The 27405-nt window shown below is 38.0% G+C and overlaps 2 protein-coding genes across 2 annotated transcripts in view; one reads left to right on the forward strand and one right to left on the reverse strand.

Annotated features, from left to right (window-relative positions):
• Nucleotides 1-10775: 10775 nt before the first annotated feature.
• On the reverse strand, nt 10776-18753 carry Pmvk (Phosphomevalonate kinase). Its single transcript, XM_083119860.1, has 4 exons — nt 18624-18753; nt 16000-16205; nt 12239-12388; nt 10776-11524 (listed from the first exon to the last, which is right to left on the reverse strand). Exons 1-4 carry the CDS (start codon nt 18707-18709, stop codon nt 11379-11381), a joined length of 588 nt encoding a protein of 195 aa, XP_082975986.1. The 5' UTR covers nt 18710-18753; the 3' UTR covers nt 10776-11378.
• A 207-nt stretch (nt 18754-18960) lies between these two features.
• Nucleotides 18961-27405, forward strand: part of LOC145985031 (ubiquitin-like protein 7) — a 75296-nt gene continuing 66851 nt past the window's right edge. Inside the window, exon 1 of the mRNA XM_083118540.1 lies at nt 18961-19178. Within this exon, the coding sequence (XP_082974666.1) occupies nt 19031-19178 (148 nt within the window). The 5' untranslated portion in view covers nt 18961-19030. The remainder of the gene's footprint in view (nt 19179-27405) is intronic.

Raw genomic sequence — 27405 nt, forward strand, 5'->3', positions numbered from 1 at the left:
GGTAAAAGTGGCAAAGACCACCCTCACCCCCTCCTAAACACCTGCAAAACGAGTACGAACCAAGTTTCGCAAAAAAGTGCCATCGTAAATATTTTGGAACATTATGCGACTGGTGGTTGTTCCACATTATACTATTTTTCCAAATAACTTTGAAAACTGTTGCTACAGATTTTCTCTCTGGTGTAATTTTGCCAATTCAATATCTGAATTAGTTGCTCAAGATATCTCCCTTCTTTTTGAAAAGTTATACTGTTCGAGACTTGCTAAATGTTATTATCCCCTCTACGGCACAAAGTTAGCTTCTTTTGTTTTAGTAAATTTCAGAATTTTATACTCAATATAGGTGTAGTGTAGTACTTTTTCAACCATTACATTTCTAATATCATGTAATGCTGAACACTAAAGCACGGGGGTCCATAAAATGGAACATGAAATCAGAATTTACATAAAAAAAGTTTTTGCATATTGTCATCTATTTGAACAAATCGTCGTTCGCACATGTTGTTGAGATTTATCTAGTTCTACAGATCACATTGATAGTAACACGATGCAAAATATAATTGTTAGCTTATATCTTCAGTCAGGTGCAAATAGCAGACAATGAATGCTATTTACATTTCAACAAACAAACAACGTAAAAATGAAACCGAGATAGGGTTTAAGATTTCAAGACCAGGTCATTCCACGCCATTTCAACGAGGTCAGGACACCCACCAACTCCGATTTCGATGAAATTTGGTATACACCTTTCCTTTATTGTTGAAAGAAACCCCCTAAATTTATTTCACTCTATCTCAAACGATTTTCATTTTACAGCACTTTGAAATGTCATTAAATCAGTGTTGTCTGTCACTCTTGAGACCCTTGACACAAGGTACCCTTCCTTACATTTTATTTCTTTTCTCCTTAACCAATCATCAGATCTCTTTGAAATTTTACGCAAAGTTCAATGAAATAATGAGAATTTCAGAAAAAAATATATCAGCACTCCAAAAATTTTACAAATGCCTACAAAAAGACTAATAATAGATTTGTAGCCTAATTTTTGTGGTGGGAAAAGTAGGTTACGAAAATCTGAATTTTCATCATGTGGGTATGATGGAACCAAAATCTTTTGATCTTGAAAATCATTGCAAAGACATGCTCTTTCTCTACAAGAAATAATTTTTTTTGTTTTTTCATTCCTTCTAACGAAAATTTTACATTTCTTGGAAATTGCCTAAAATTTCAGGGTCAATCTGTACCAAATAGTCCAGCACTGGTCGCTCGACCATTTTTAAAATTTTTCATTTGTTTGTCGTTGTAACCCCTATACAAGGGTAGTTCAAAACAGGCATTATTTTTCTAAAACTAAACTTCATTTGAAAATGGCGGCCATTTTTTTTTCATGACTTGCAACATTTTTGGCCTATGCAGACAGTTGCGATAATTATGATAACTCAGCTAAGAAAAATTATAGAAATCTGGGGTAAAAATCATTGTTTTCAGTACATTTCAGGCTACATTTTATTTTTCGTATCTTTTTTTACCACATCTAATGCAAATGGCTGAAATTTAGGGTCAAAACTGACTGATATTCAATTTTAAAGGGAAATCAATGTATAGTATATTTTTTTTTTTAGTAGGTAAGCAATGAAACATCAGAGCTATAATTTTTTTTTAGAGGAAACATGTACATCCAAAGTTTCATCAGAAAATATTTGACACACAGCCGTACACACTTTTTCTTTGATAATAGCTAATAACGGGCTTACTATGCCATTCGTATGTTGCAATTAATTAATACGTACAATAATTGTAATTGCATGATAGTTCATTAAAAGTAAATAATTATAACTAATAACGTAAATTTGTCTATTTTTGCCAAACTTCCCCCTGTTGTAACTTTGTTTTCATGTAATATCAATCTCGAAATTTTTTACAGGTACCTCTTTATGCAGTAAATATCAAATTTAATTAGGTTCACAACCAGATATTGGTTTGATTTCAGTTTTAAGTCAACTTTATGCACGGAAGACTAATCGAGACTGGACCTACAGTTTATTAAAGTGGGATCCGAACTAGTATGTGCTTTCAATGATTATCGAAACCGGGACCCCTTGATTACAAAACGTCGACGTAACCACAATGCCATCGGGAAGACCTTTCCAACCAGACATATATTTGGGGCCCAAATTTTGAGAAAAATGAGCATTTTCAAAGAGCTTTAACTCAGTGGAGAAACCAGTAACAGAGCTCAAATATTTTCTGCTGAAACTTTGGATGTGCATGTTTCCTCTAAAAAAAATATATAGCTCTGATGTTTCATTGCTTACCTACTAAAAAAAATTATCATATACATTGATTTTCCTTCTTCAAAATTGAATATCAAGTCAATTTTGACCCTAAATTTCAGCCATTTGCATTAGATGTGATGACAAAAGATACGGAACATAAAATGTACTGAAAACAATGTTTTTTACCCCAGATTTCTATAATTGTTCTTAGCTGAGTTATCATAATTATCGCAACTGTCTGCATAGGCCAAAAATGTTGCAAATCATGAAACAAAAATGGCCGCCATTTTCAAACGAAGTTTAGTTTTAGAAAAATAATGCATTTTGAACTACTCTTGTATAGGGGTTACAACAACAAACAAATGAAAAATTTTAAAAATGGTCGAGCAACAGTGCTGGACCATTTGGTATGGATTGACCCTGAAATTTTAGGCAATTTCCAAGAAATGTAAAATTTTCGTTAGAAGGAATAAAAGAAACAAAAAATGTATTTCTTGTAGAGAAAGAGCATGTCTTTGCAATGATTTTCAAGATCAAAAGATTTTGGTTCCATCATACCCACATGATGAAAATTCAGATTTCATAACCTACTTTTCCCACCACAAAAATTAGGCTACAAATCCATTATTATTCTTTTTATAGGCATTTGTAAAATTTTTGGAGTGCTGATATATTTTTTTCTGAAATTCTCATTATTTCATTGAAGTTTGTGTAAAATTTCAAAGAGATCTGATGATTGGTTAAGGAGGAAAGAAATAAAATGTAAGGAAGGGTACCTTGTGTCGAGGGTCTCAAAAGTGACAGACAACACTGATTTAATGACATTTCAAAGTGCTGTAAAATGAAAACCGTTTGAGATAGAGTGAAAAAAATTTAGGGGGGTTCTTTCAACCATAGAGGAAAGGTGTATACCAAATTTCATTGAAATCGGAGTTGGTGGGTGTCAAAATCTAAGTTTTTTGCGTTGATTTGATGTGGAATGACCCGACCAGAAAAGTGACATAAAATGAACAAAACACACAAACCTATTTCAAGGCCTTCAAAACAAATTTGAAAAAAATGTGTGTGTCAGTTTGACGAAATAATGAAACAAATTTGAGAAGTTACAAAATCTAACAGTTATACTGACCTCACAGCACCTGCGACTAGCATAAATTCAAATGTGTCCATGCGTAGTGAAATATAATGATCATTGGAAACACTGACAATGGTCCATGCGCCTGGTTGCAGGAACTACATCGGGTCTGTGTAAGGGAGGCTTACTTGTGCAAGGACGAACACCTGGCTTGACATGCGTGTTGCATATTATTGTAGGTGCTCCTCCTTGTGGACAGGTTTCTTCCGGGTTTCGTGCAGGCCTCTGATCGACAGGTGGTGACAATTGTCACAAAAATCTGACTTCAGTCCTTAGTGTAGAAAACAGTTTCTAACTCCCACAACTCTCTAAATATACATTTCTGCATTCCAAAAATTTCTGATATCATCTTAAACAACATTAAATCTTTACATAGGAGTAATTTTTTCCTTACAATTCCTGGAGGAGTCAGGTATACTGGATTTCCAATTACATAACCCAAGCACAACAAAGCAACAGCTGAATGGTGCAGTCATCTGACTTTATACGCACACTGTGTATGGAAAGACACCTGCCTTCTTGCTCTATGGTTTCCTTCCTTTCTAGGCTATTTACTAGGAGAATGAGAAGTGCATTTATGAAATAGGTGAAAGGACAATCGCAAAGAAACAGGATTCAAGCTACAGCATCCTAGCAAAGAACATTAACTATTACATCATAGAGGTATGCTGAAGATGTAATATATGCTTTTGAGCAATATACAGTCTGAAATTAGAAAATTAACCATACCATTAACTTCACTGCCACACTTGCATCAGGTAAGATGGATACTTAAGTTGTCCAGGAAAAGTACCACAGCATTTTCAACATGATTATGGGTATTCACTTGGGTTTATTGTGGTTGCCATAGTGACTCATCAAAGGAGAAGTTAGGTGTAAAATTTTCTAACAACAATTTTGGTAGAGTATACTGCTCGCCATTAAAATTGCAACACCCAGAAGGAAATGAGATAGAAACACGAAACTTGGCAAATATGTAGTTCATAATAAGATAAAAAATGATTACAGTTAGAGCTCGGTGGTGTGACATGTGACACGTAGAATATGGTTGCATAACCCCAAGGAGCTAGTAGCGTGTACAGCCTCCACGGGCGGCAATAACTGCTGCAACACGGCGAGGCATGGACAGAATGAGTCTATCGATGTCTGCTTGCGGTATGGCGTCCCAAGCGGCTTCCACACGGTGCCAGAGGTCTTCAACATTACGTGCCGGAAACCTGAGTTGGGCCAGCCGGCGACCCACCATGGACCAGACATGTTCAATTGGCGACATAACCGGCGAACGTGCTGGCCAAGGAAGCAGGGGCACGTGGTTAGCTTCCATAAATGCGAGGACATTCCTTGCAACATGGGGGCTCGCGTTATCCTGTTGAAACGTGGCATTATGCAGTGCATGGATTAATGGGACAGCAACAGGGGTGAGAACCTGTGTGATGTACCGTTGGCTGTTCAATGTCCCTTGAATGCGTACGAGACGCGAACTAACACCTATGGCGATGGCACCCCATACCATGATACCCAATGAAGGCCCTGTGTGATGATCAGAGCTAGGAATTTTAGGTGCAAAAATTTGCCAATAAAGGTGCAAAAAAGGTGCCAATTTTTGTACAAAAAAGGTGCTAATTTTCAGATGTAAAATATATTGTGCGCACTGCATACATATATGATTCAACTTGTCTGGATAAACACAGAGTATTCTCTGGTTTTAAACCGTTTAATATAACTAAGAAAAGAAAATTCTCTGATACATTAGAAAGCGACATAAAAAAAAAACATGCTTGTTCTTACTTGCTTAGAATTAGTCATCTAGAAAACTGTTAAAATAGATTACATTCAAAATTTCTATGTTCTTCTGAGTGAGGCTACATCTGCGGTCACTAAGCAGATACTTGTAAGTTGAAAAATAACGTTCAAAGTCAACAGACACAAGTGGTGCATATTTTGTTTTCAACCGGTAATCCACATCCTTGTTGGTTGCGACTTCTTGAACATCAGGGTTTTTGGCTAAACTTTGTTCTAACTTCTCTTTTCCGACTCCTTGCAGCTCTCGTTGCACATCCATCAAAACAGGCCACTGTGCTTCCTACAATATAGAGTTCATCTTGCAATTCCTGTTTAAGTGCAAGTTTTTTGGCTTTTTCTACAGCTGAGGAATCACTAGGCAAAGCATCTAAAAATGTCGATATTGTATGGAAATGATTGCAAATATACACTGCAGCTTTTAACCACTTGCCTTACTAACCCGAATTATCTCGGATGTGGTACTCTTCCAGCAAAATATTATCCCGAGTTATCTCGGAAACCTGAGGAGTTTGAATGTAATTTTTTTACCAGCCCGTACTAAGTCGGGCGGAACTTTCATGATGAATTGGGTAGGTGGAGTTAGTTGCAAGTCCGGCTAACAGATGTCTCGAGCGTGCACTAATTTTTGTGTCTGCCTTGAGGCGCCAAGAAGTGAAGAAAGACAACAGCTTTTCTGCATTGCGTGACATTCGGTTGCTTGCAAGAACGCATTGTTCGGAAGCGTTGATTCGGTTCGAACTTTCTCGTCCTTTTGGCAGCAAAATGAGTGATATAAGCACAGACATAAGTGCATCAGAGTGTAGTGTAAGTGCTAGTGGCAGTGAAACAATGCTATCTGACTGTGATGATATTTCAATCGAAAGTTCGCATTCTGATGTTAGTTTGACGTCTGTACGAGTGTGGCAAGAACTTGATACTGAATCTCCAGCACCAGCTCCACCACGCTTTCCGTTTTCTGCTCAACCACGTGCCAAGTATGATGTAGACGAAAGTAAGGGCTTGATACAATTTTTCGAACAGTACATTGATAATGATGTTGTGACTCTAATAGTGAATGAAACGAACACATTTGCAGTGCAAGAATTGAATGCAACTTGTAATCAAGTAAGTGTGAACGAAGTGCGAATTTTCCTTGCTCTTACAATACTACAAAGCATTGTAAAGAAACCCAACCTACAGTTTTATTGGACAAAAAATCCATTGTTGCTAACTCCATTTTTTCACAAACAATGAGCTACCGTCGTTTCCTTGAGATCAAAAGGTACCTTCATTTTTCAAACAATCAAACCTATGATGCAGCAACCCATCCAAATCCAAAGCTAAATAAAATATGACCCGTTATTGAACATCTGCGGCAGAAATTTCAAACATTTGTTACACCAGAAAGAGAACTATCTATTGACGAAAGTCTTCTTATGTTCAAGGGAAGGTTGGGTTGGATTCAGTACATACCACTAAAAAGAGCGAGGTTTGGGATAAAGTCGTATATGCTTTGTGAATCAAAAAGTGGCTATGTTTGGGATATAATTGTTTACACTGGGAAAGATACACACTTCATGGAAGAATACAAAGATTTACCGGTGTCTTCCCATGTTGTTATGTCTCTCTTACATCCTTTTCTAAACCAGGGATTCAGCGTAACAATGGACAATTATTACAATTCACCCCAGCTGGCAGATATTCTTATATCAAACAAGACAGACGTTTATGGTACACTAAATACAAACAGAACAGACTTACCAAAGGAACTGAAAGATACACGAGTTGAAAAGGGAGGAATCATAGGTTTCAGGAGTGGTAAAGTAACAGTTACGAAGTGGAACGACAAAAAATATGTTGGTCTATTGTCGAGTGTACACACAGTTGATATGGTGAAAGTAGAGAGGCGGGGAGAAGCAAAATATAGACCTCGGGTTGTTATTGACTATAATGACACTATGCGTGGGGTGGATAGGGTAGATCAGCATCTTGCTGATTATGCAACACCCAGAAAGCGTGGCAAAAAATACTATAAGAAGATTTTCCTACACCTTCTTGATCTGGCCATATGGAACTCGTTTGTTTTGTACACAAAATGTGGTGGAACAAAAACACACCTGGAATTCCGTCTGGAACTTATGAATGACCTGATCAAGCAGAACCACACACCATCACTGTCACCAAGATTTGGACGACCAAGCATACATCCAAGTCCACTACGACTTTCAGGTCGTCATTTCCTCGAGTATTTGCCACCTACTCCGAAGAAATCAAATCCTACGAAGCAGTGTTATATGTGTTCAAGAGTACGTGATGCCCGGGGCAAAAAAATCAGAAGGGAATCCCGCTTCTACTGTCCTGACTGTAATGTGGCTTTGTATGTAGTGCCCTGTTTCCGTGTATACCACACAGCACCTAGTGTCTGAAGTGAAATGCTACAGGTAGCAGAACACCTAAACGTTGGTAAAACGAACATTTTCAAATGAAAAATAAAATTGTTGCTCCGAGTTTACTCGGGCTAGTAATTATGTGAGTGGTTTGTGAAAATAATAATTACTTCTTTTGTCTTTTGAAATCAATATTATATCATTTATAACATAAACAACATACCATTTTGTTCGTTGCATTATTGTTAGTAAATATCACAATTTATATCACATTTAACAGCTCCGAGTATACTCGGGTTAATAAAGGAATGCCTATTTGGAGTAGAATATTTTGATTATTTTTGATTCTTGTACCAAAAATCATTGTTAATGTAATTTTGCATGTAAAGTAGTAGTAATATAAAATAAAAAAAAGTGTAAAATTTTGACATCAATTTGGAAAAAAGTCGTAAGGCAAGTGGTTAACCATGTACCCCATCTAGTGAGGATGGGAGAGGGTGATAGTGGAAGTTCTGTAATTTCTACGTACTTCTGTATTCTAGGAGTCTTTTTTCTTAATGCTAGAAACAAATTCGTTCACATATGTATATTTATCTTTAAGAGCTTCACAAACTCGATGCAAGGCATGAAAAATTCAGGTCACATTTTTTGAGTTAGGATACATATTCTTCAGATTAGAAAATGCAGCTAACATGTAAGATGCTTGATCTGTAAGAATTCACCAGTCCATCATATTTTACGCCCTCCAGCCACAATACAAAACATGCATCATTGAAGCTTTGCGTTACACTTGCATTATCTGTTTTGCCGAGAAAATAAGTTTTCAAAAGTATGTCAATTGAGAGGTGCTACTAAAATGTTCAAAACGTACCTGTTTTGCTTATCTGTGGTTTCATCTAGTATGAAATAGACTGGATGGTCAGCCACTACTTGCCTGATCTGCAAGATTTTAGCTTCATAAAGAGCTTGAAGGTAAGATTTCCTTAAGGTGCTCTCATCTGGAACTGACTTCCCAGTATATTTTTGCAAATATGATTTCATGACAGGATTGTTAAGTTTCAAAAGAGGTATTCCACCCGCTATAAATGTCCTTGCTGTCTCACTGAAAAATTAATTTGTATTTCTGGAACTCGAAGATGCAAGCGCCTCACCAATGAATTGCTGTCGCTCCCCACCTTTACCATCTCGTAGTTCTTTATTCCTGACGTGCTTCCCACTTTGTAGATACTGCACAACCCAAGTGCGTTGGTGTTTGTCATCAACAGCAATAGAAATATTACACACATCACACCTCAGAACAGATCCATCACTCTGAATGCCGTCACCGCTAAACTGTTTAACAATGTCCTGCAGTTTCCCAACATTTACTTTATGTTTTGGCATGGTGAACAAGCAAATCCGATGCATCGATCAGTCAATCACAGACTGCAGTTACCTTGCTCGCTGAGATGGGAGAAGGAAACTAAAACAAAACAGCATTCCTACAACAATTCGTAAACAATACAGCATAGGACAAAAAGAGCACAACTTCTAGCAATTGTAATGCGTCACTGTTTAAAAGTCCATGCGCTTACTACATTAACGTCCAAGAACTGAAGAAAGCCGATTCATTGTTGGTGATGATCATCAGTGACCGCAGATGTAGCCTCACTCAGAAGAACATAGAAATTTTGAATGTAATCTATTTTAACAGTTTTCTAGATGACTAATTCTAAGCAAGTAAGAACAAGCATGTTTTTTTTTATGTCGCTTTCTAATGTATCAGAGAATTTTCTTTTCTTAGTTATATTAAACGGTTTAAAACCAGAGAATACTCTGTGTTTATCCAGACAAGTTGAATCATATATGTATGCAGTACGCACAATATATTTTACATCTGAAAATTAGCACCTATTTTAGCACCTTTCTTGTACAAAAATTGGCACCTTTTTTGCACCTTTATTGGCAAATTTTTGCACCTAAAATTCCTAGCTCCGGTGATGATGCATGATGCAGGCGTCATGAAGCCTAGTGCCACGGTGCCGCCACACGCGTGTACGTCCATCATGATGTTGTATACAGAAGCGGGATTCATCAGAGAACACTACAGCATTCCACTCTGCCATCCATGCATGACGGTCTTGGCACCATCTCAGACGCAAACGCCTATGCTCTATCGTCAGAGAAATCCGCAACAGTGGGTGCCGGGAAAAAATTCCCCGGTTCGCCAAACGACGAAGCACGGTTCGTGGGGACACTGGACGTTGTAAAACATCCCGTACTTCATGCGCAATCCTCGTTGACGTGGCCGTTCTGTCTGTAAGGGCCATGTGTATCAGACGTCTGTCCTCTCGTTCCGTCGTCCGACGCGGACGTTGTGAACCTCTACGTCGCTCTACAGTGCCTTCCTGGACCCACTGGTTCCATACACGAATCACTGTGGATGCATTCCGTCCTACACGGGCACCGATCTCACGGTAGGATAATCCGCATTCACGGTATGCAACAATTCGGCTGCGATCGAACTGGGAAACCTGCTGGAATCGCTGCCGTATTCGACGACGTGGCATTGCTGACCGATTTTAACACACTACACTCACGACCATGCACTTTCACTACTCTTCTGCACCTATCTGACCTGCTACAGGTACCACTTACCAGATGGCGTGGCAGGCGCACATGACGCATGACGGCCTTGAACACCTAATCATTTCCTTCTGCACCTCTCCTCTACACACTGTGCACATTTCGTCCGATTCCGATTACTCCTTCTGGGTGTTGCATTTTTAATGGCGAGCAGTTTATATCAAAATTTCAATTCGCATCAGGTCCGAATCCTTCTTGAAAGATCAAAACCAACTTCAACACTCCATGACAAATGGTTGTCTTCTTACTTTTATTTTCAATAGTACATGCTTTTATTTTTTTTGGAATACAATTAAAAAAACAATATTTACTTTGCATTGCAATTCAAAAATGCCATACATACATATGAGTGTAAACGGGGAGGGGGAGGTGGCAAATTAAAAACCAACAGTTAGAGAAATGGCATAAAATCGTGTAATAATAAGACATGGATTTTGTATTCCTTCTCCTAAGACAAGAATTTTTACCATTATCCATAAAATTAATATCTTCAGCAATGAAAGGAATTATTCTTGAGGGAAACAAAGTAATTTAAAAATGAAAAACTTTATTACAAAATATAATTTATATTGTAAACATCAAAATAATACACCAAAAACCTTTGTATACGAAGTTGGTATAATGTAACAACCCAGTAGTACCAAATAAATGCATATAAATTTTTGTTCATAGAATACAAAATAAATACTATCCAACAGTATAAATGTTTTCATATATTATGGATTCACAATGCAGCAGTACCATAAATAACATCAGGATAATAGTTCCAGTATTTCTTAACAAAGGCAATCTCAGAAAAATTGTACTGAGGAAATTATTATGCATCTACTGAAGGGTTAACATTTATAATATATCTCTCTATATATTAAGTAGTAATTAATAATACTGAGAGTTTATATTTTTGTACAATAATTAATAGCACAGTGAAAATATGTTGCAAACAAATATTACTATAACAGTCTTTTATGCATAAATGAAGTTCACCTTAAGCACCCATCTTGTAAATATTCAAAACACACATAAAATTAACAAAGAAACATGTTGTTTTTACAAAAGTCACATTCTCAATGATATAAATGTAATAACAATTGCCTGCAATAAGGTTCTGAAGTCTGCTTCTGTAGAAAAGAGTCCAACATTGTTATAAATTCATGAATTTTAAGATAACTGCTATCAGCTTCTTGTCAATGATTCCTCAACCCATGCCATCAAATTATTTAGTTCTTTTTCCAATACACCTTCATCTCCATTGTTTTCTATAACCTTGTCCCAATCAGTCACACTATCGAGATCACATTCTGTTTCAGCATCATCAATTCCTGGAATGGGAATAACTAATAAGTAAAATGAAAATTGGTGTAGAGATATGCATACCTCTACCTGCTTGAAACATACCACAAATAAGTTATTGTGATTTGTATTAATGCTTTTTAAACATATGAATATGTTGCACAGATGATCCCCGTGGTGGAGCACAGCATGCTATGATGCCAGGGGTCCCAGGTTCAAATACCAGCCTGGGCATGGGTGTTCTTTATGAGTGTCCCCTTCATCAATTTTGCCATATCACCACTCATCCACAGTGGCGTGCCCAGGATTTTCAAAGGTTAGGGGTTATGTGTACATTTTTAAGTAGTCAGTCCTCCTTTTGCCATATTTTCCTGCCTTTGACTTTCCTTTTTTTTAGAAATACTGGACCAAAAGGGGGGGGGGGGTTATAACCCCCACCAACCTCCCCCCTCCTTGGGCATGCCACTGCTCATCCACATCTTTGTGATTAGCCAAAAGTGGAAGAAAAGCAAAGTCAAATAAGCCAAATCAATCAATATGATGCCCAGTTAATTTCTGATAAAACAAAACTAAGTATCTGCTGGTGTTGGTTATTTATAGGGCTCCAATCAAAAGTCTAGTCACCATTCAAATACGCAGTTGTTAAAACTAGTATAATTTAGTGTTATTAGTGCAATATTTTAGAAGTGACCAGCACAAAGCTACAATTAAACTTGTGACACCTCAATTACAAAAGTTCTCACCAGGAGTAAATATCCATCCTCGATTCTTACGGATGTCATCATCTGCAACTATTCTTACTGTCTTCACTATTTCTCCATAATTTTCTTTCAACCATTTATAATCAGTTCTCCTCCTGGCATCACTTACAATCCATATAGGCTTTTCGTGAGCTAAAATAAATACATAAAGCAGTCTTTACATCCAAGTTTTACATTTACAAAAAAAAAAATTGCTAAATTTCAAAGATATTGTGAAATGTCTGTGCAATCAGGTATGGATCTCACAACATGGAAGGGATGAAAATGCTGAGAAAGGAATTCTTGGGGGTAATGTCCGGTCACTTCCAGGGTGAACTTGGTATGAAATGCGGAAGGTGGAAGTATTGCAAGAGGACAAAAATGCAGGGCAGTGATTGGAAATGGGTCAGATCAGAGAAATTGATATGGAAGAGATGGTTGTGTTGTGTTTGATGCCATAGAAGCAGATCAGCTGAGATTCAGCATGCAAGGACAGGTAACTTCCAGTTTTCCTTCATTATAGCTCTGCACTCTCACCAACAAAATAATATCAAACACTATCAGTAATATATGCGTAGGCTATTCAGTGGTGTTAGCTCGCACATCGCCAAGTGGACAGTCACTGTGTTCAGTGCTTGGTGTGTAGGGAGTGGAGAACAGTGGTGGGCACTAGAAACTCCCACCAAATGTGAGGTTCGTAGTGTAATTCGCTTTTTGCAGGCAGAAGGCCACAGCACAGCTGAAATCCATTGCAGAATGAGTGCCGTGTATGGAGAGAAGGTCATGAGTGAAGCTTGTGCACGCGGCAATGGTGACAGAAATTTCATGAGGGACAAACTGATGTGCTTGATGAAGGTACACAAGAACTGTCTACTGTGAAGGATTACCTCGTCAAACGAGTGGATAACATGGTTAACGAGCACTCCCGCTTCACAATACCAGGAACTAACTCAAGAATTTCCTGAAATTGGGTGAACCACTCTCTATGAGATTGTGACTGTGGCCGAGTTCCCTGCCGGCAACCTTCTTCGATGAGGGCATACAGAAGATGGTGCCAATGTTACGACAAATGTCTGAATTCAGGTGGCAATTATGTTGAAAAATAGTTCAGGTGTGTGCACAACTTCAGTGTATAATAAATATGGGTTTTTCTTATTTCTATTTTGTTTCATGCCTCTCAGAGGTTGATTTCTGAATAGCCCTCATATGTTGGTCATCGGAAGATCCAAAACTTGACCAAAAATAATTTTTGTTATCTGGGTACCTGTACCTGTACAATATAAAATTTATTGCCAACTGGTACCATAACAAAGATTAATTCTTGGAGAACTGTAAGAAACTATTAAAAATATATATGTTTAACATCAGTGAAGATACAAAACAAGCTTGTGGGAAGGGAACTTTTGGTACCCATTTCCAAAACACAGAAATAGAAGAAACAATATAACTTTGAAGAGCAGAACCAGTAGCCCCTTAATAAACTGATGTGAATAAAAATATTCTGGAATGTTGTACTGTGAAGTTGATAATTCAATAGTTCATGAAAAGAAATTAATTGTATTATCCAATACAGTTAAATACTGTAATAAAAAAAGCATGATATATGCAAATAAATACCCTAGTCGAGAAGGTAAACCTTGTTTTATTGTAGGTACTGTATATAGATATACATATATATGTTCTATTGTTACAAACAATTTTTGGCACTGTACCCTAAACAAGTGTCAAACAGGGGTAAAGAGTATATTTTGCAGAAAATGTAGTTTTTTTAAATAGTTTCTGCAGATTTTTTAAAAAAATGTTTTCAAAGAGTATTCTTTTGTCTTATGCAAACACAAGTAACTATGTAGAAATTTTCAGCGTGAAATGCAGGCTCGACCACGACTCGACCCGGGATCTCATGCCAGACACCCAGGTTCAAGTCCTGGTCGAGCCAGCATTTTTCGCTGAAAATTTCTACATAGTACATCTCCTGTATGTGCCTAATCTTCAACAAGTAACTATGTTACATAGCCATTGCTTGCACTAATAGCCTACTCAAGAATAATTGGCAATAAATTCCCACTATATTTTTGCTATGGCACAATACATTTTAACATTTTTTATGACAAATTATGCGATGATTTTCAACTATACTTGGCACGATTGCACAGAAAGGCTATCGAGACTGGACCTACAGTTTAAATGGGGGAAAATTTTAGTACCCGCGAAACGTATTTCTTCAATTTTACAGGAGAAAGTACTTACCGAACTGACTTTCCGTACACTTTTGAAAGGTCGTGGAAGTGTTTTTCCCCATCGCTTAATTTATTTCGCTGGTAAATCATGTATTTTTGAAGATTAATGTCTCTCCAATGCACGAAAGCTCTTGCCTCTATGTCGTTCCACTATGTGAACCAAATGTTGCATGTGTTCGATGATGTAACCCCCGGTCAATGTTTCCAACCACACTGTTGTTTTCCAAGAACATGACAATTTTAACTATGTTTGCCTAACCTAACCTTGCCGTGCATGGTTCGTGGGGCTATCCGTGCATGGTTTGTGGGGGTTTTCGAAGCTGGAAAAAATTACAAAATCAGTAACACGAAAGTAGGTATTTATTGGTGAAGAAAGTTGGAAACACTGCACACCCACTGATCATAGACAACGCTAGTCAATATTTGACCGTCATATTGAGTGTAACTCAACAAAAAAACGAACAAACAATAATTACTCGATATGTGGAAAATTGAAATTATTTTCATAAAAAACCGAAATGCCACCTTCAAGAATCCTTAGCAATGCATAATACGTAAGTACCAATGTGAAAAAGAAGAAAATATAGAAATTTCAGACGTTTCGCGGATACTAACATTTTAATTACTTCTGGAAGTGACAAAAGCAATGAAATTATCTTCAAGATCTGCAAAGAGCACAAAAGTGAAGTCTTAAAAGTTATCAAACTTAAAATACCACATTTCAGTAATATGCAAGTTATTATGCAAGCATTGTGAATTCAGGAAGTCCTATACAATGGGCAAGTGAATTTTCTTCCCCACTATTCCATAGCTTAATTTTTAAACTATCTCAAAGTTCAAGCTGGTTTCTTTACTTCCCATGAACAATCATATTTAAGCAACGAGGTTGAGATAATTTTTTTGCTAGTCCTTGAGCCATACAGAATTAACTTCAACAGTTTGTTTAGTTGATTTATAATTGTGGAAAGAGCACATAGTATGTGTAATGAATATATCAACACAAACATGAATATTTTAGTCATATGCAGGAAGTTGTTATACTGGAACCACGAGCAAAACAACTTGTGCAGACCCGCGGCTCCTGTGCACCGTACCCCCGTGAGTAGAGGAGGGGGAGAGTGGACAATGCTTCCTTATGGCTCGAGGTGGAGGGAAGAAGGGAAAGCTGCACGGGGACTTCTCGTCCCAAGGTTTTTTTTCCTTGTGGTCGCTCTATAGTTATTGTATCCATCATGCTACCTCAAACAACATCACTGAGAATTTTGGAAGGGGAGATATATCTTCCTTTTAACAGTGTTGTTTCATCATCTTTTGAGGATCCTATACACCCTTTCCTTAGGAAAACTGGGTCAATTGGGTGATATAACTGTTATATAATAACAATCATAATCTTTATTCATCGGTTGACCCATTTTTTCATGGGTATGGATTCAATCTCCCCCCTTTTTGGAGGGGATGCAAGAGTTCATTCCTCCTTAAGGTCATGCTTTGCCATATGGTGCTCACTAATAAATAATTTTAATTTACCTTTAAACATTTCTATGGCTGCTCTACAAAAGTATCCATAATCCTTTGCTCTGACTTCTTCCCCCCACTTTACCATCTGCAATCTGTATTTTTCCTTGTATTCACTTGTGTCCAACAATTTGTCAAGATCTAGATCATGTGTCTTGGCCCAATGTGATTTAATTGGTGCAGAAGTTCGAATGATAACACTCCTCTCTGCACTTATCCTGAAATAAAAACAAAGACGAATAAGCAAATGGTTACAATACAATACTAGGTTAAACTTTACTGCCGTGTATCCACCGGAAGTTGTGGTTTGTATGTGGTAAGTCAGCGAGCGTATGTTTATTTTAGTAAGTTGATGGTAGGTGGCTCTGGTGATGTTCAATTAGCTAGTGCTTGGTATGTAGTCACAGATTGTGTAGTAGTTTCTTATCAGTTGCCGGTTGAGCGTATTTTACTGGTGGGTCATGTTGGTATGGCCTCGGCTTCTACGTCCGCGGACGTTGAATTTGGTAAAACTACTGTAAAGTGTAAATTTTCACCAGTTTATGTTCCAGCTAATTGTGATTAGTAAGGTAAGTTTGATTTCTTTTTATTTTGGAGTAGGTAATTTGTGGTTGTAATGTAAATTTTTTAGTTTTCGTTTAGTTTTAAATTCGGGTACTCATAGAAATTTAGATTTAGTGATTTGGATTTGGATTGGTTCGGGGGTTTGGGGGCGGAGCCCCCAACAGTAGTATAAATGAAGATTTTTTTAATTGAAAGTTTTTATTGGAGTGGTTTATTCTTGTGTTTAGTCGTTCCCCATTGGGTTTACTGGTGTCGTTCCCCCTTCTGTTTACTGGTGTCGTTCCCCCTTGTGTTTACTGGTGTCGTTCCCCTTTGTGTTTACTGGCGTCGTCCAACTTGTGTTTATTGGCGTCTTTCTCTTTCGTGTTTACTTGTGTGGTTCCATTTTCATTTTTAAGGCGAATTTCTTCCTTGTGTGTATTGGCGTGTTTCATCCTTGTGTTTACTGGTGTGGTTCCAATTTTATTTTACTGTGTGTTGAAAGGGGTAAATCATTTATTTTTTTGTCGTTCCCCCTTGTGTTTAGTGGCGTCTTTTTCTCTCGTGTTTACTGGCATGGTTACATTTTCATTTTTAAGGCGCATTTCTTCCTTGAGTTTATTGGCGTGTTTCCTCCTCGTGTTTACTGGTGTGGTTCCAATTTGATTTTACTGTGTGTTAAAAGGCGTAAATCGTTTTTGTGTTCGGAAATTGTTAATTTTGTATTTCCAATATGGCGGTTCGTTTTTGATTGGTTATGATGCGAGTTTGGAATGATGACGTGATTTTCAAAATGGCGGCAGGTGCTTCCGGTGGAGTTACTACTGTAAATTTTCACCCAATACTAGATAAAAGATTTGGTAAAACTTCGATAGCGTCCCAACAACTCTCACTCATTTATTTAGTCATTTTTAACATTCTTACTTACCTATTCTGCATTTCAAAAGATTCTTCAAGGTGCTATTTTGCTTCTTTCACGAAAAAAGTTCAATTTTTGACATAAAGAGTAATTATTAAACCATTGATATTAGCCCCAGAAACCATCCACGGGTAGCCCCAAAAACCATTGACGTTAGCCCCACGAACCATCACGGGGAGGAGGTATGCCTACGAGGTTAGGTTAGGTTCCATTAGCACTCCTTTTGTTCAATTTAGCATATACGGACAACACCGGTTTTTCTAGATGAAAGAACTTCTAAATGCTACAGAAACTCATTTCGGTAAGTTGTTTCGGTATAATTTAACAATACAGGGAATTTCTCCAATTTGTTTGAAATTTCGGATACTTACTAATTTGGGTCTCCTAATCACGAATCTGCACTTAAAATTTGGCGCTCACGTATAGAAATTCCTAAATTATGGCTAGCCCCACGGACCATTGGCGCTAGCCCCACGAACCATTGGCAGGTGGTTAGGTTAGGCTAGGTTAGGTTAGGAAACATAGTTAAATTTTAGGGTCATAGTAATATCAGGAATATATATATTTCGTTCTTTAAGTATTTGAAACAGAAAATCTTTCGATAAATAATGAGCAATTGTGCATTGTCGGTTGCGATGACTGACCCTCTTATTTTGCAAGTTTGACACGTGAGCGCCAAATTTTAACTTCAGATTCGTGATTAGGAGCCCTAATTTAGTGAGTATGCCGAATTTCAAACAAAATGGAGAAATTCTCGGTATTGTAAAATCGCTCCGTAGTTTCTTGTGTAAAAATGAAGAAATCCATTGGGACGCTATCGAAGTTTTACCAAAGATTTTTTTTTTTTTACTGCTGTAGCCTGGGTACAGTGCAGGTATATACAGTGAATTCATAAATATTAATACAAAGATTTCACTTTAAAGCTTGTTACTCTCCAAAGGTTCAGAGTTCGGGTACTGATCTGGTTATTTCTTCACGTCCTTTCATCAATTTCATCTATCATTTAATATCATCGTCCTAATTAGGCAAAAGTGGCGAAAATTAACGGCAATTACCAAATTTACTTTTACAATATGATACATTGCACTTAGTCTTATTTAATACAAACAAACTTTGTCACAATAAGGTTAACAATAAACAAAATGTTTATTAATAATAAGCTGTAATGAGTTACCGTTTGTATAATACTTCTGTTATAAAATCCTTTCCCGATTTCCTTTTTCCACTAAAAATCAAAACGCAAGTTGGATTTTTACTCATTTCGTTACTTGTGAGTTGTGGGTGGCAGCCAAATAAAAACAGCTGATCACCGCATCCGGTACAATATAAGTCGTTGATGAAAGTATTCCAAGCTAGAATGAAGACGATAGAATATGCTTTGCAAAAAGTATTACTAGGAAACTTTTTTACAGCACAGTAAATATACGTTAAAATAAATTACATTTAAATAGCCCAAATTGTATGTACATATTACGTTATACATTGACGTCAGTCGTAACCGGAAGCGAACAAGTATGAAAAGCGATCTGTCAGGTTGAATAGAGTTTGGTTCGATTGTGTTTAGATAGATAATAGGGAATAATGTCGTCGTGTAACATTGTTCTAGGTATAAGGTTAACGCTAGACAGTTTCAAACGCGTGAAATTGGAAGGAGTAAATTTTGATTCAAAAGTAGAAACGCTAAGAGCCGAAGCGTCAAAACGAACTAATCTGCCAAAAAATCTATTGGGTAAGTTAAATTCCTTGAACTGGCACATTCAATTTAGCCTATCTAACTTATTTTTAGTTGGAAAGTAAGAGTACATGAAATACTTTTTCTGGAAGTAGTAAATTTCCCCTTAATTTTGAAATAGCGATGTGTTGTTCGTTGACATTGTACAAGTGATTTTCTTTGTCCCTTCGCCATTACATTTATTAAAGCGATTTTCTTTGTCCTTTATAATTATGTTTGTGTGTGATAATTTGTGATTCAAGATCGCAATAAATTATCGGGAATTGTCCTGATATGTCGTACCACCTGGCTGCAGCCTGGCAAGTATCGATGAATTCCTTTTGGGGGAGAGGGTGAACACCATTTTTTAAGGGCTATAGATAGAACCTGACAATTTTATGTTTAACGCCAGTGTCCACCCATGTTTGCAGCTCTTACAAAAGCCGAAACCCGCCCAATTGTTCATATTCAAGCCTAAGCACTCGCAAGTGTTCAAAATTGTCTTGTCACACATCGACACGAAGCAAAGGAAGTCTTCTAGAATACAGTTGGATCATGAAACAATTAATGCACAGCAATGGCGACTCATGCTACTTATTGTTTGGAGGCCTGCATTCATAAAAAAATATATCTTGCCTTAACTATTTGAATGGCCGCGGTGGCTCAGTCGGTAACACGTCTGACTACCATGCTAAAGGTCCTGGGTTCGATCTCTGGCCGGTTCAAATCAGGGAACTTTTCTAACGTTGGAAGCAGCCCCGGCGCCCACCCAGCATCGAATAACATGGGGGTACTACTTTACTATACCGGAGACACCTATCAATGATTTATTTCACATTTTTTTACATTGCTAACATACTATTCTGCATTGCGGAACATTTTTTTAGGTGAAATAATGAATTTCTAACGAAAATAATGTATATTTCTTACATTAACGTACTTACTGTTGTTCCTTATTTCCCACAAACCATCCACGGGTAGCCCAAAAATTCTCAATAGCCTCACGAACCATCACGGGGACAAGGTATGCCTACTAGGTTAGGTCTGGCCTGTTAGGTTAGGTTCCATTAGCACTCCTTTCGTTCAATTTAGCATATATGGACAACATCGGCTTGTAGCAGCAGCAATATCGCGTATTGTGCTCTCGTGTAGAAATCAAATGGCGGCAGCAGCAATAGCGTGTCGGAAATAGATTTTCGTAGAAAACCACATGCAGATTTTCGTAGAAAACCACATGCATTCGCATTAAAATGGATCAAAACTACATTCCCGAACATCAACAACGCTACAGAAAATGATTTGCGTAAGTACTTTCTCCTGTAAGTTTGAAGAAATCCGTCTCCAGTATAGTAAAGTGTTACCAACATGGGTACCTGGGGGAATCCCTTGGGGGTAAAGGTGATCAGGGGTGTGGTGCTGATCACATCACCCCCACTCACGAGCAGATCAAGAAAGTGTGAGGTGTTACCCCCACACCCCCTATACGCCTTCATGGCGTGGTGCTAAACATAGGGGAACACTTTACCTTTTTTTTTTACTTAACTATTTGAAGATGAACTCTGTGTGGCGGTTTTTCATTGTAGCGAACTTGTCAATCATTCACTTGTACGATTTACCATTCAGAACACCAGATTATATAACTTACTTCCAGAAAAGAAATAACTCTTTGAATAGATTTGAAAACTTAAACTATTACGCACTTACTGACAAGGGAAACGGACGCGTTACAAGTCCGACCACTGTTTCTCTCAGTAATCACAAGTTTATGCGCTGTGTCGCTGTATTATGGTGTGAGAGCTTTCGATTTCTACCACTTGTCGGTGCCACTGTACATTAGACTGCAGTTTTTGCAGTCTGCTTTTTAGCATTGTCAAGGGCCTAGCAGGGAGGGAAGTGGAAGCAGTGCTTGCATTAGAGTTAGCATAGAGATGTACTGGCAGCGGTTTCATATACCAGTTTGCTGCTTGTCACGTGCCAAGTGAATTTGAAAGCTCCACACGGTGCATCGGGACGCGGTAAGGTAGCGGAAGTATAAAAATTAATTTTTTGCACTAATGGCAAGAAAATATAATATGCACCCCCCCCCACCCCTTCATCGGCCGTCACTGATTCAGTGAAAACCCTTCTGTTCCCATCACATCTAATGTTTCGTTTCCCAATATGAATAAATGCTTACTCATTTATCTCCAGTGACGTGCCTAAGGGATGGTTGATTGGTCATAACCCCATATGACCCAGCATTCCTTTAAAAAAAGAATGTGAAAGAGAGGAAAAGATGCAAAATGAGGACTTACCACGAAAAATAGTAGGTGTAAAGTCCGCGCGTTCATTATATCCCCAGCGGTTAACAAAGGGAGCGGTGCTCTTTGTTAAAAGAAACACCCAAGCGGGCGGTTTCCTTTTGAAGAAACGGGAGTAGGAAAGCGATGTTGCCAAATTGAAGGAAAGGGTAAAGAAAAAGAAAGAGAAACAAACAAATTAAAGAATATGTAAAGAGAAAAGAAATACAGATAAAGATTAAAAAGGACAATATTAATAAAGATAGGAAAGAGGCATATTATAAATCCTTATATTTACACATATTTACTCGAAAAATATATTATCCTCGTGCTGACAGCGACTTCAAAATACAGTTGCAAGTACCATCGTCCCACCCTTTTTTGACGACGTCGTGAGTGTCGAACCAAGTTTCATCTAAATAAACGATCTGGCAGCCTTCTGATCTCAACTTGTTGAGTTTGTGAAGGTAACGATACCGCCAAGCAACAATTCTTGTCGACTCCATTATTGCATTTCTTTTCATCAGCTGACGAAAAGAAAAACCAAGTTTCTTCAGAAGCTCTCGAAGCGTAGTTTGTTTGTAAGGAAAGTCTGATATTAGTTTCAGTTGTGTTAATAATTCACAGACACTTGGTGCGCGTCCTTTAGAAAAATAATTGTAACTCTCTCTCCTAACAAAATCGCAAACAAACTCGTCCACTTTATGAAATTTTTTCTATTTATTACCAGGCTTCTTTGGTGTAACTGGGCCTCTTTCTCTGATCTTTCGCACTGTTTTCCTGTCTAATTTCAAAATATTTGCTGTCTCCGATATTGGTCCTCTTCCTGAATTATTCCTGGAGACATATTCGTGCACACTGCATACAAATTCTTGAGCTTGTTTGTTCAGAATTCTCTTTCTTTTCCTCAGCACTCTGGAACTGCCGCTGCTAGTACTTGGCTGGGGGTCACTTTCGTCAGTTAAATTCTCCTGCGCAACAGCGTTTGCTAAAGGAACCTGGTTTGCAACCCACGGTCTCCACATGCTAATAACAAAACCAAAATCTAATATAAAAACTAAAAGCACAACACTATAACAAAGCAACAACACAGCACCATAACACAACAAAGAAATAACACAACACAACACAACTAGTTAAGAAAATCAACCCCGCACGTGGTTATGGCGCAAAATTAACGAGAGGCTCACGCACCCGCCTGCTCCGCCTTGCAACTACAAGAAATGTAAAGAAAATGTGGCAACAACGTCTGAGTGCACGCGCTAATCGGGAGCGGTCTGGCTATTGTTGGCTATTGTTTCCAGTGTTAAGTTTTATCAAAGGGTTGCCGATGGGGATATAATGAACGCGCGGACTTTAACCCCCCTCCCTTCCGAAAATCCTGGAATAACTACTCTTTATCTTGGACACAATTTTTTTTAAATCAAGTCACCAGGAGTTTTTATCATTTCGTATTGGAGGCTGAAGTAAAGCACCTTGAACATGATCAAATATATCATGAACATGTCCTTGAATTGGTCGCTTAAAACAAAATGACAGAGAAAACACCATTTTTTTCATTGTAACCAAGGTTCGGTCAAAGAATATCTATTTAGGAATTGTTCTAATTAATGCATATTTATAACCTCATTATATTCTAGGATGCTCTGCAGATAAACTATTCATAAATATTGCCAGTAGTTCGACCCCTCTTATTCAAGAACATTCTTTCTTGCGCCTTCCAGAGATTAGAAATTACAATGAATCGTCCTACGTGTGGAGCTGCCTTTGTTGTGCAGCTTCCAAATGCTGACAAGTCTCTACATGGGCTCAAGTTTGCTGCGACAACACTGAAAGCTCAAGAAAAGTTTACATGCAATATTATCAACAACAAGGTTATAGAACATGATCCATCTTGCCTTGATAAGTATTTCTCACCTTAAATTATCGTCACTTTATTCAAGAACCTAATTTTATGTAGTGTAAATTGAAAATTACCTGAAGCCCCCTGATCCCCCCCCTTGGATACGTCCTATTAACAATAATAGGGTTATAGAACATTCTCCGTCTTGCCTTGGTAAGTATTTCTCTCCTTCAATTATAATCACATTATTCAAGAAGACAAAAAGTAATTTTATGTAGTGTAAACTGCAAAATTTCCTGATGGGGTTCGAGCCACCTAATCCCCACCTTGGATACGCGCTAGTAATAATATCAGAGTTATAGAACATTTTCCATCTTTTGTTAATAATTATTTCTCTCAAATTGTCATCACATTATTCAAAAAGCCAAAATCCTAATTTTATCTAGTGTAAACAGAAAAAATCCTGAAAAGAGGATGGGTGGTGCTCAAGCCCCTTATTCCCACCTTGGTTCCATGCTATTAACAATAACAAGGTTATAGAACATTCTAAGTCTTGCCTTGATAATTATTTCTCCTTAAATTTGTCACATTATTCGAGAAGCCAAAAGTCTAATTTTATCTAATGTAAGCTATAAAATTTCCTGGAGGGAGGGGGTTGGGTGGGGGGTCAAGCCCCTTGTACCCAACCTTGGATACGTGCTATTATCAATAACAGGGTTACAGAACATTGTCCGTCTTGCCTTGATAATTATTTCTCTCCTTAAATTATCATCACATTATCTAATTTCACACCTCAAGAAACAAAAACCTCATTTTATCTAGTGTAAACTGAAAACTTTTAAAGGGGGGTGGGGGGGCTAAGCCACCTTGGATATGTGACTGCCACCGGCATTAAATTCTATTTATTGCCTGGGCAGAAACACACACATTCCACTGAACTCAAGATGACGCAAGATACAATATGTCGACATATAGAATAGAACCACCAGGGCTGTTGACCCACTGTACCCCCATAATATAAAATTGGTTCATGTGTGTTGAAAATAGACAGAGATATTTGATCCCAAAGTATGGCCCGCGTAAGTAAAAACCTGCTATTTCGGAGTACTTTCACCACTTTTTATTAGTAAAAGCAGTATGTTTGCACACTCAAATAGCGAAAGAACACGTCGAAAAAATCACAAAGCCACGTCTGCACCGCCTGCTGGACCTCATCATCTGACCTGAACCGACGACCACGCAGCTTTGAAGCTGTCCACCCACTCACACCTTTTGTTGAGTCATGGTGCTTGCTCCATACTGCGCTAAGAGCCGACGGTGGATGTCTGCCTGTTTGACTCCTCTGACCACAGAAAGTGCACTACGGCTGACTGTTCCTCGATGGTGCATTAGTGGAGTGGTGCTTCCATATGTATGACTTTTTTGCTCTGGGACACTCGACTGATGGATATTCCTACTTCCACGTCACTTTAAGTATACACGTGTTGATGTCAGACACACCCAGTTTTCGTTTATTCCTGGGAAAACACAAAATTGCCTTTAGTTTTTGATTTACCCTCGTAGCTACCAATCCCTAACCTAATGACGTAAAATTATAGCTACTGCTGTGGAATGTCATGTTGGGTGCTATATTCACTTGCACGTAGCCTTCGGGCTGTTCTGCTTTATGGAAAGGTAACGCACTAAGGCAACAGTCATACGTTACTTCACAATAACACATTTCCGCGAGTTAAAAATAACTGAAAACATTCATAAACCATGCAAAATATTTCATTTTTCTCAAGGGGGTATAGAGGATCAAGAATACCAAACATTCCTAACCACTTAGGAATAGAACACTTTTATTGTATATTGTCAGGGTGGCGACAGACCAGGAAAACCGGGAAATCTCAGGGAATTTGAGGTGTCAAAAAGAGTCAGGGAATTTTGTCTTCATTGACTTTTTTATTTTTTATATTCTGTGAAAAAAGTACCGGGAATTGTTAAATAAAATGCACAATTTTCATTTATTCATCACTATTTATTTTGTCGCCTTCAAAGTAGGCCCCATTTGATGCAACACACATATGTCAGCATTTTTCCATTCTTGATAAACACTTTTTATAGGCTTTTTCCGGTATGGCCTTCAGCTCCTTCCACGAATTTTGCTTTATGGCTTCAATCGAGTAAAAACTGGTACCCCGGAGCGGCAATTTTAGTTTTGGAAACATAAAGAAGTCATGCGGGGCCAGATCTGGTGAATACGGTGGTTGTTCGATGGTATTTATTGTGTTTTTGGCCTTAAATTCAGTCACAACTGTCTCTCTATGTGATGGTGCATTATCGTCGTGTAAAATCCACAAATTGATCTTCCACAAATCTGGCCATTTCTGACGGATTTTCTCATGCAAACACTTCAATACGGCCAAATAGTATGACCGTCTGTCCCTCTGGAACAAATTCATGATGCACCAAACCACGAATATTGAAGAAAACAATGAGCATCACCTTGACTTTTGAGCAACTTTGACGTGGTTTTTTCGGTTTCGGCTCGTCTTTTGTCCTCCATTCTGACGACTGTTGACTTGTTTGCAAGTCAAACTCGAAGATCCATGTCTCATCACCAGTTATGATGCATTCCATGAATGTGGGATCTGAATTGGCGAGATCCAGCATGTCTAAAGAGACCTGGTCATGGTACTGTTTTTGAAGAAAATTCAGCTCTTTTGGAACAAGTCGTGCAGCGACGCGTCTCATGCCCAAAATATCCACCAAAATAAAACTAACAGACTCGTGAGAGATGTTAAGGTCAGTCGATATCTCTATTAAGCTGGAATGGCGATTATTGAGCGCAATTTACTTCACTTTTTCAATGTTTTCATCCGTTGAAGAGGTCGAAGGTCATCCAGAACGAGGCATGTCTTCGACGATCTCTCGGCCCTCCTTGAACACTTTGTACCACTCGTAAGCCCGTGTTTTTGATAAAACTGATTCACCATAAATCTTTTCTAACATTTTTAGCAAGTAGCACACGAAATTCCGTTCGCAACACAAAATTTAAGGCAAACTCTTTGTTCAATAATTTTGTTCATTGTAAAAATCGTGATGCACTACTGAAGTTGACTGATTCAACCTTCTGCTGTAAACAAACTGGTTGACAGATTGCGGTCATGTTTGGCATAGTAATTAAGTACAGAGCTATGAACTTACGGAAAAAAGTTTTAAAAAATTCATTTGCACAGGCCTTTTAAATTACAAATTCCTAGTACTTTTTTGACAGAAGGTATAAGGTATAATATATATATTTATTTATTTAAATATATCGTTATGGAACTCTGCACGGGAACAGGAAATCTCGTTCGTAAGTTTCGGCCTCAACTTTAGGCCCCTTTTATGCACAACACAACCACAGTGCCAGAAACCAGTGATGGCAGGAGGAGAGAGAGAGAGAAATTTATCTCGCCCGGGCTTCTCTGCGGGAATTTTAAATTCGAACACTCTTTGGAGGAAATATGTTATAACTCTGCCACTATGGGAGCAATTTTCTTCGGATAACTTTTGTTTTGCAGCTAAAACATCAGCGCATGCAACCGTGTATAATTCAGAACACCGGACCAAGGAAGGGCAGCTTGGGGGGGGGGGGGGGGGCATATTATCTGAATTTCAATGGAAAAAACAAAAATCTGTAGTTTGGCCCCTCTTCTCCTGCTATTTTGGGGAGAAGGCGCTAACTTTAGTATTCTTTTCAAAGAATGGACATTTCTCAAGAGAATGAAACATGTTTCATGTTCTTGGATGCCATACAAGTTGAATAATAAGCCAAAATTTGATTTTTTTTTATGAAAAATAGGTAATTTGCATTTTTGGAGGAAAATTGTTATAACTCAGGCAGTATGGGAGCCATCTACTTTGTATAAGTTTTGGTTTTCAGCTAAAACATCATAGCATGCAACCGTGTACAATTCAGAAGGCTGAACCGAGGAAGGGGGTTTTGGGGGTGCGACTACCGAATTTCAATGAAAAAAAACCATAAAAATCTGAAGTTTGCCCCCTCTTCTCCTGCTATTTTGGGAAGAAGGCGCAAACCCTTAGTATTCTCTTCAAAGAATGGACGTTTTCAAAGAGATTGAAACATGTTTCATGT

This window comes from Lepisma saccharinum, chromosome 3, assembly GCF_977018435.1.
Source record: "Lepisma saccharinum chromosome 3, izLepSacc3.1, whole genome shotgun sequence".
Lineage (NCBI taxonomy): Eukaryota > Metazoa > Arthropoda > Insecta > Zygentoma > Lepismatidae > Lepisma > Lepisma saccharinum.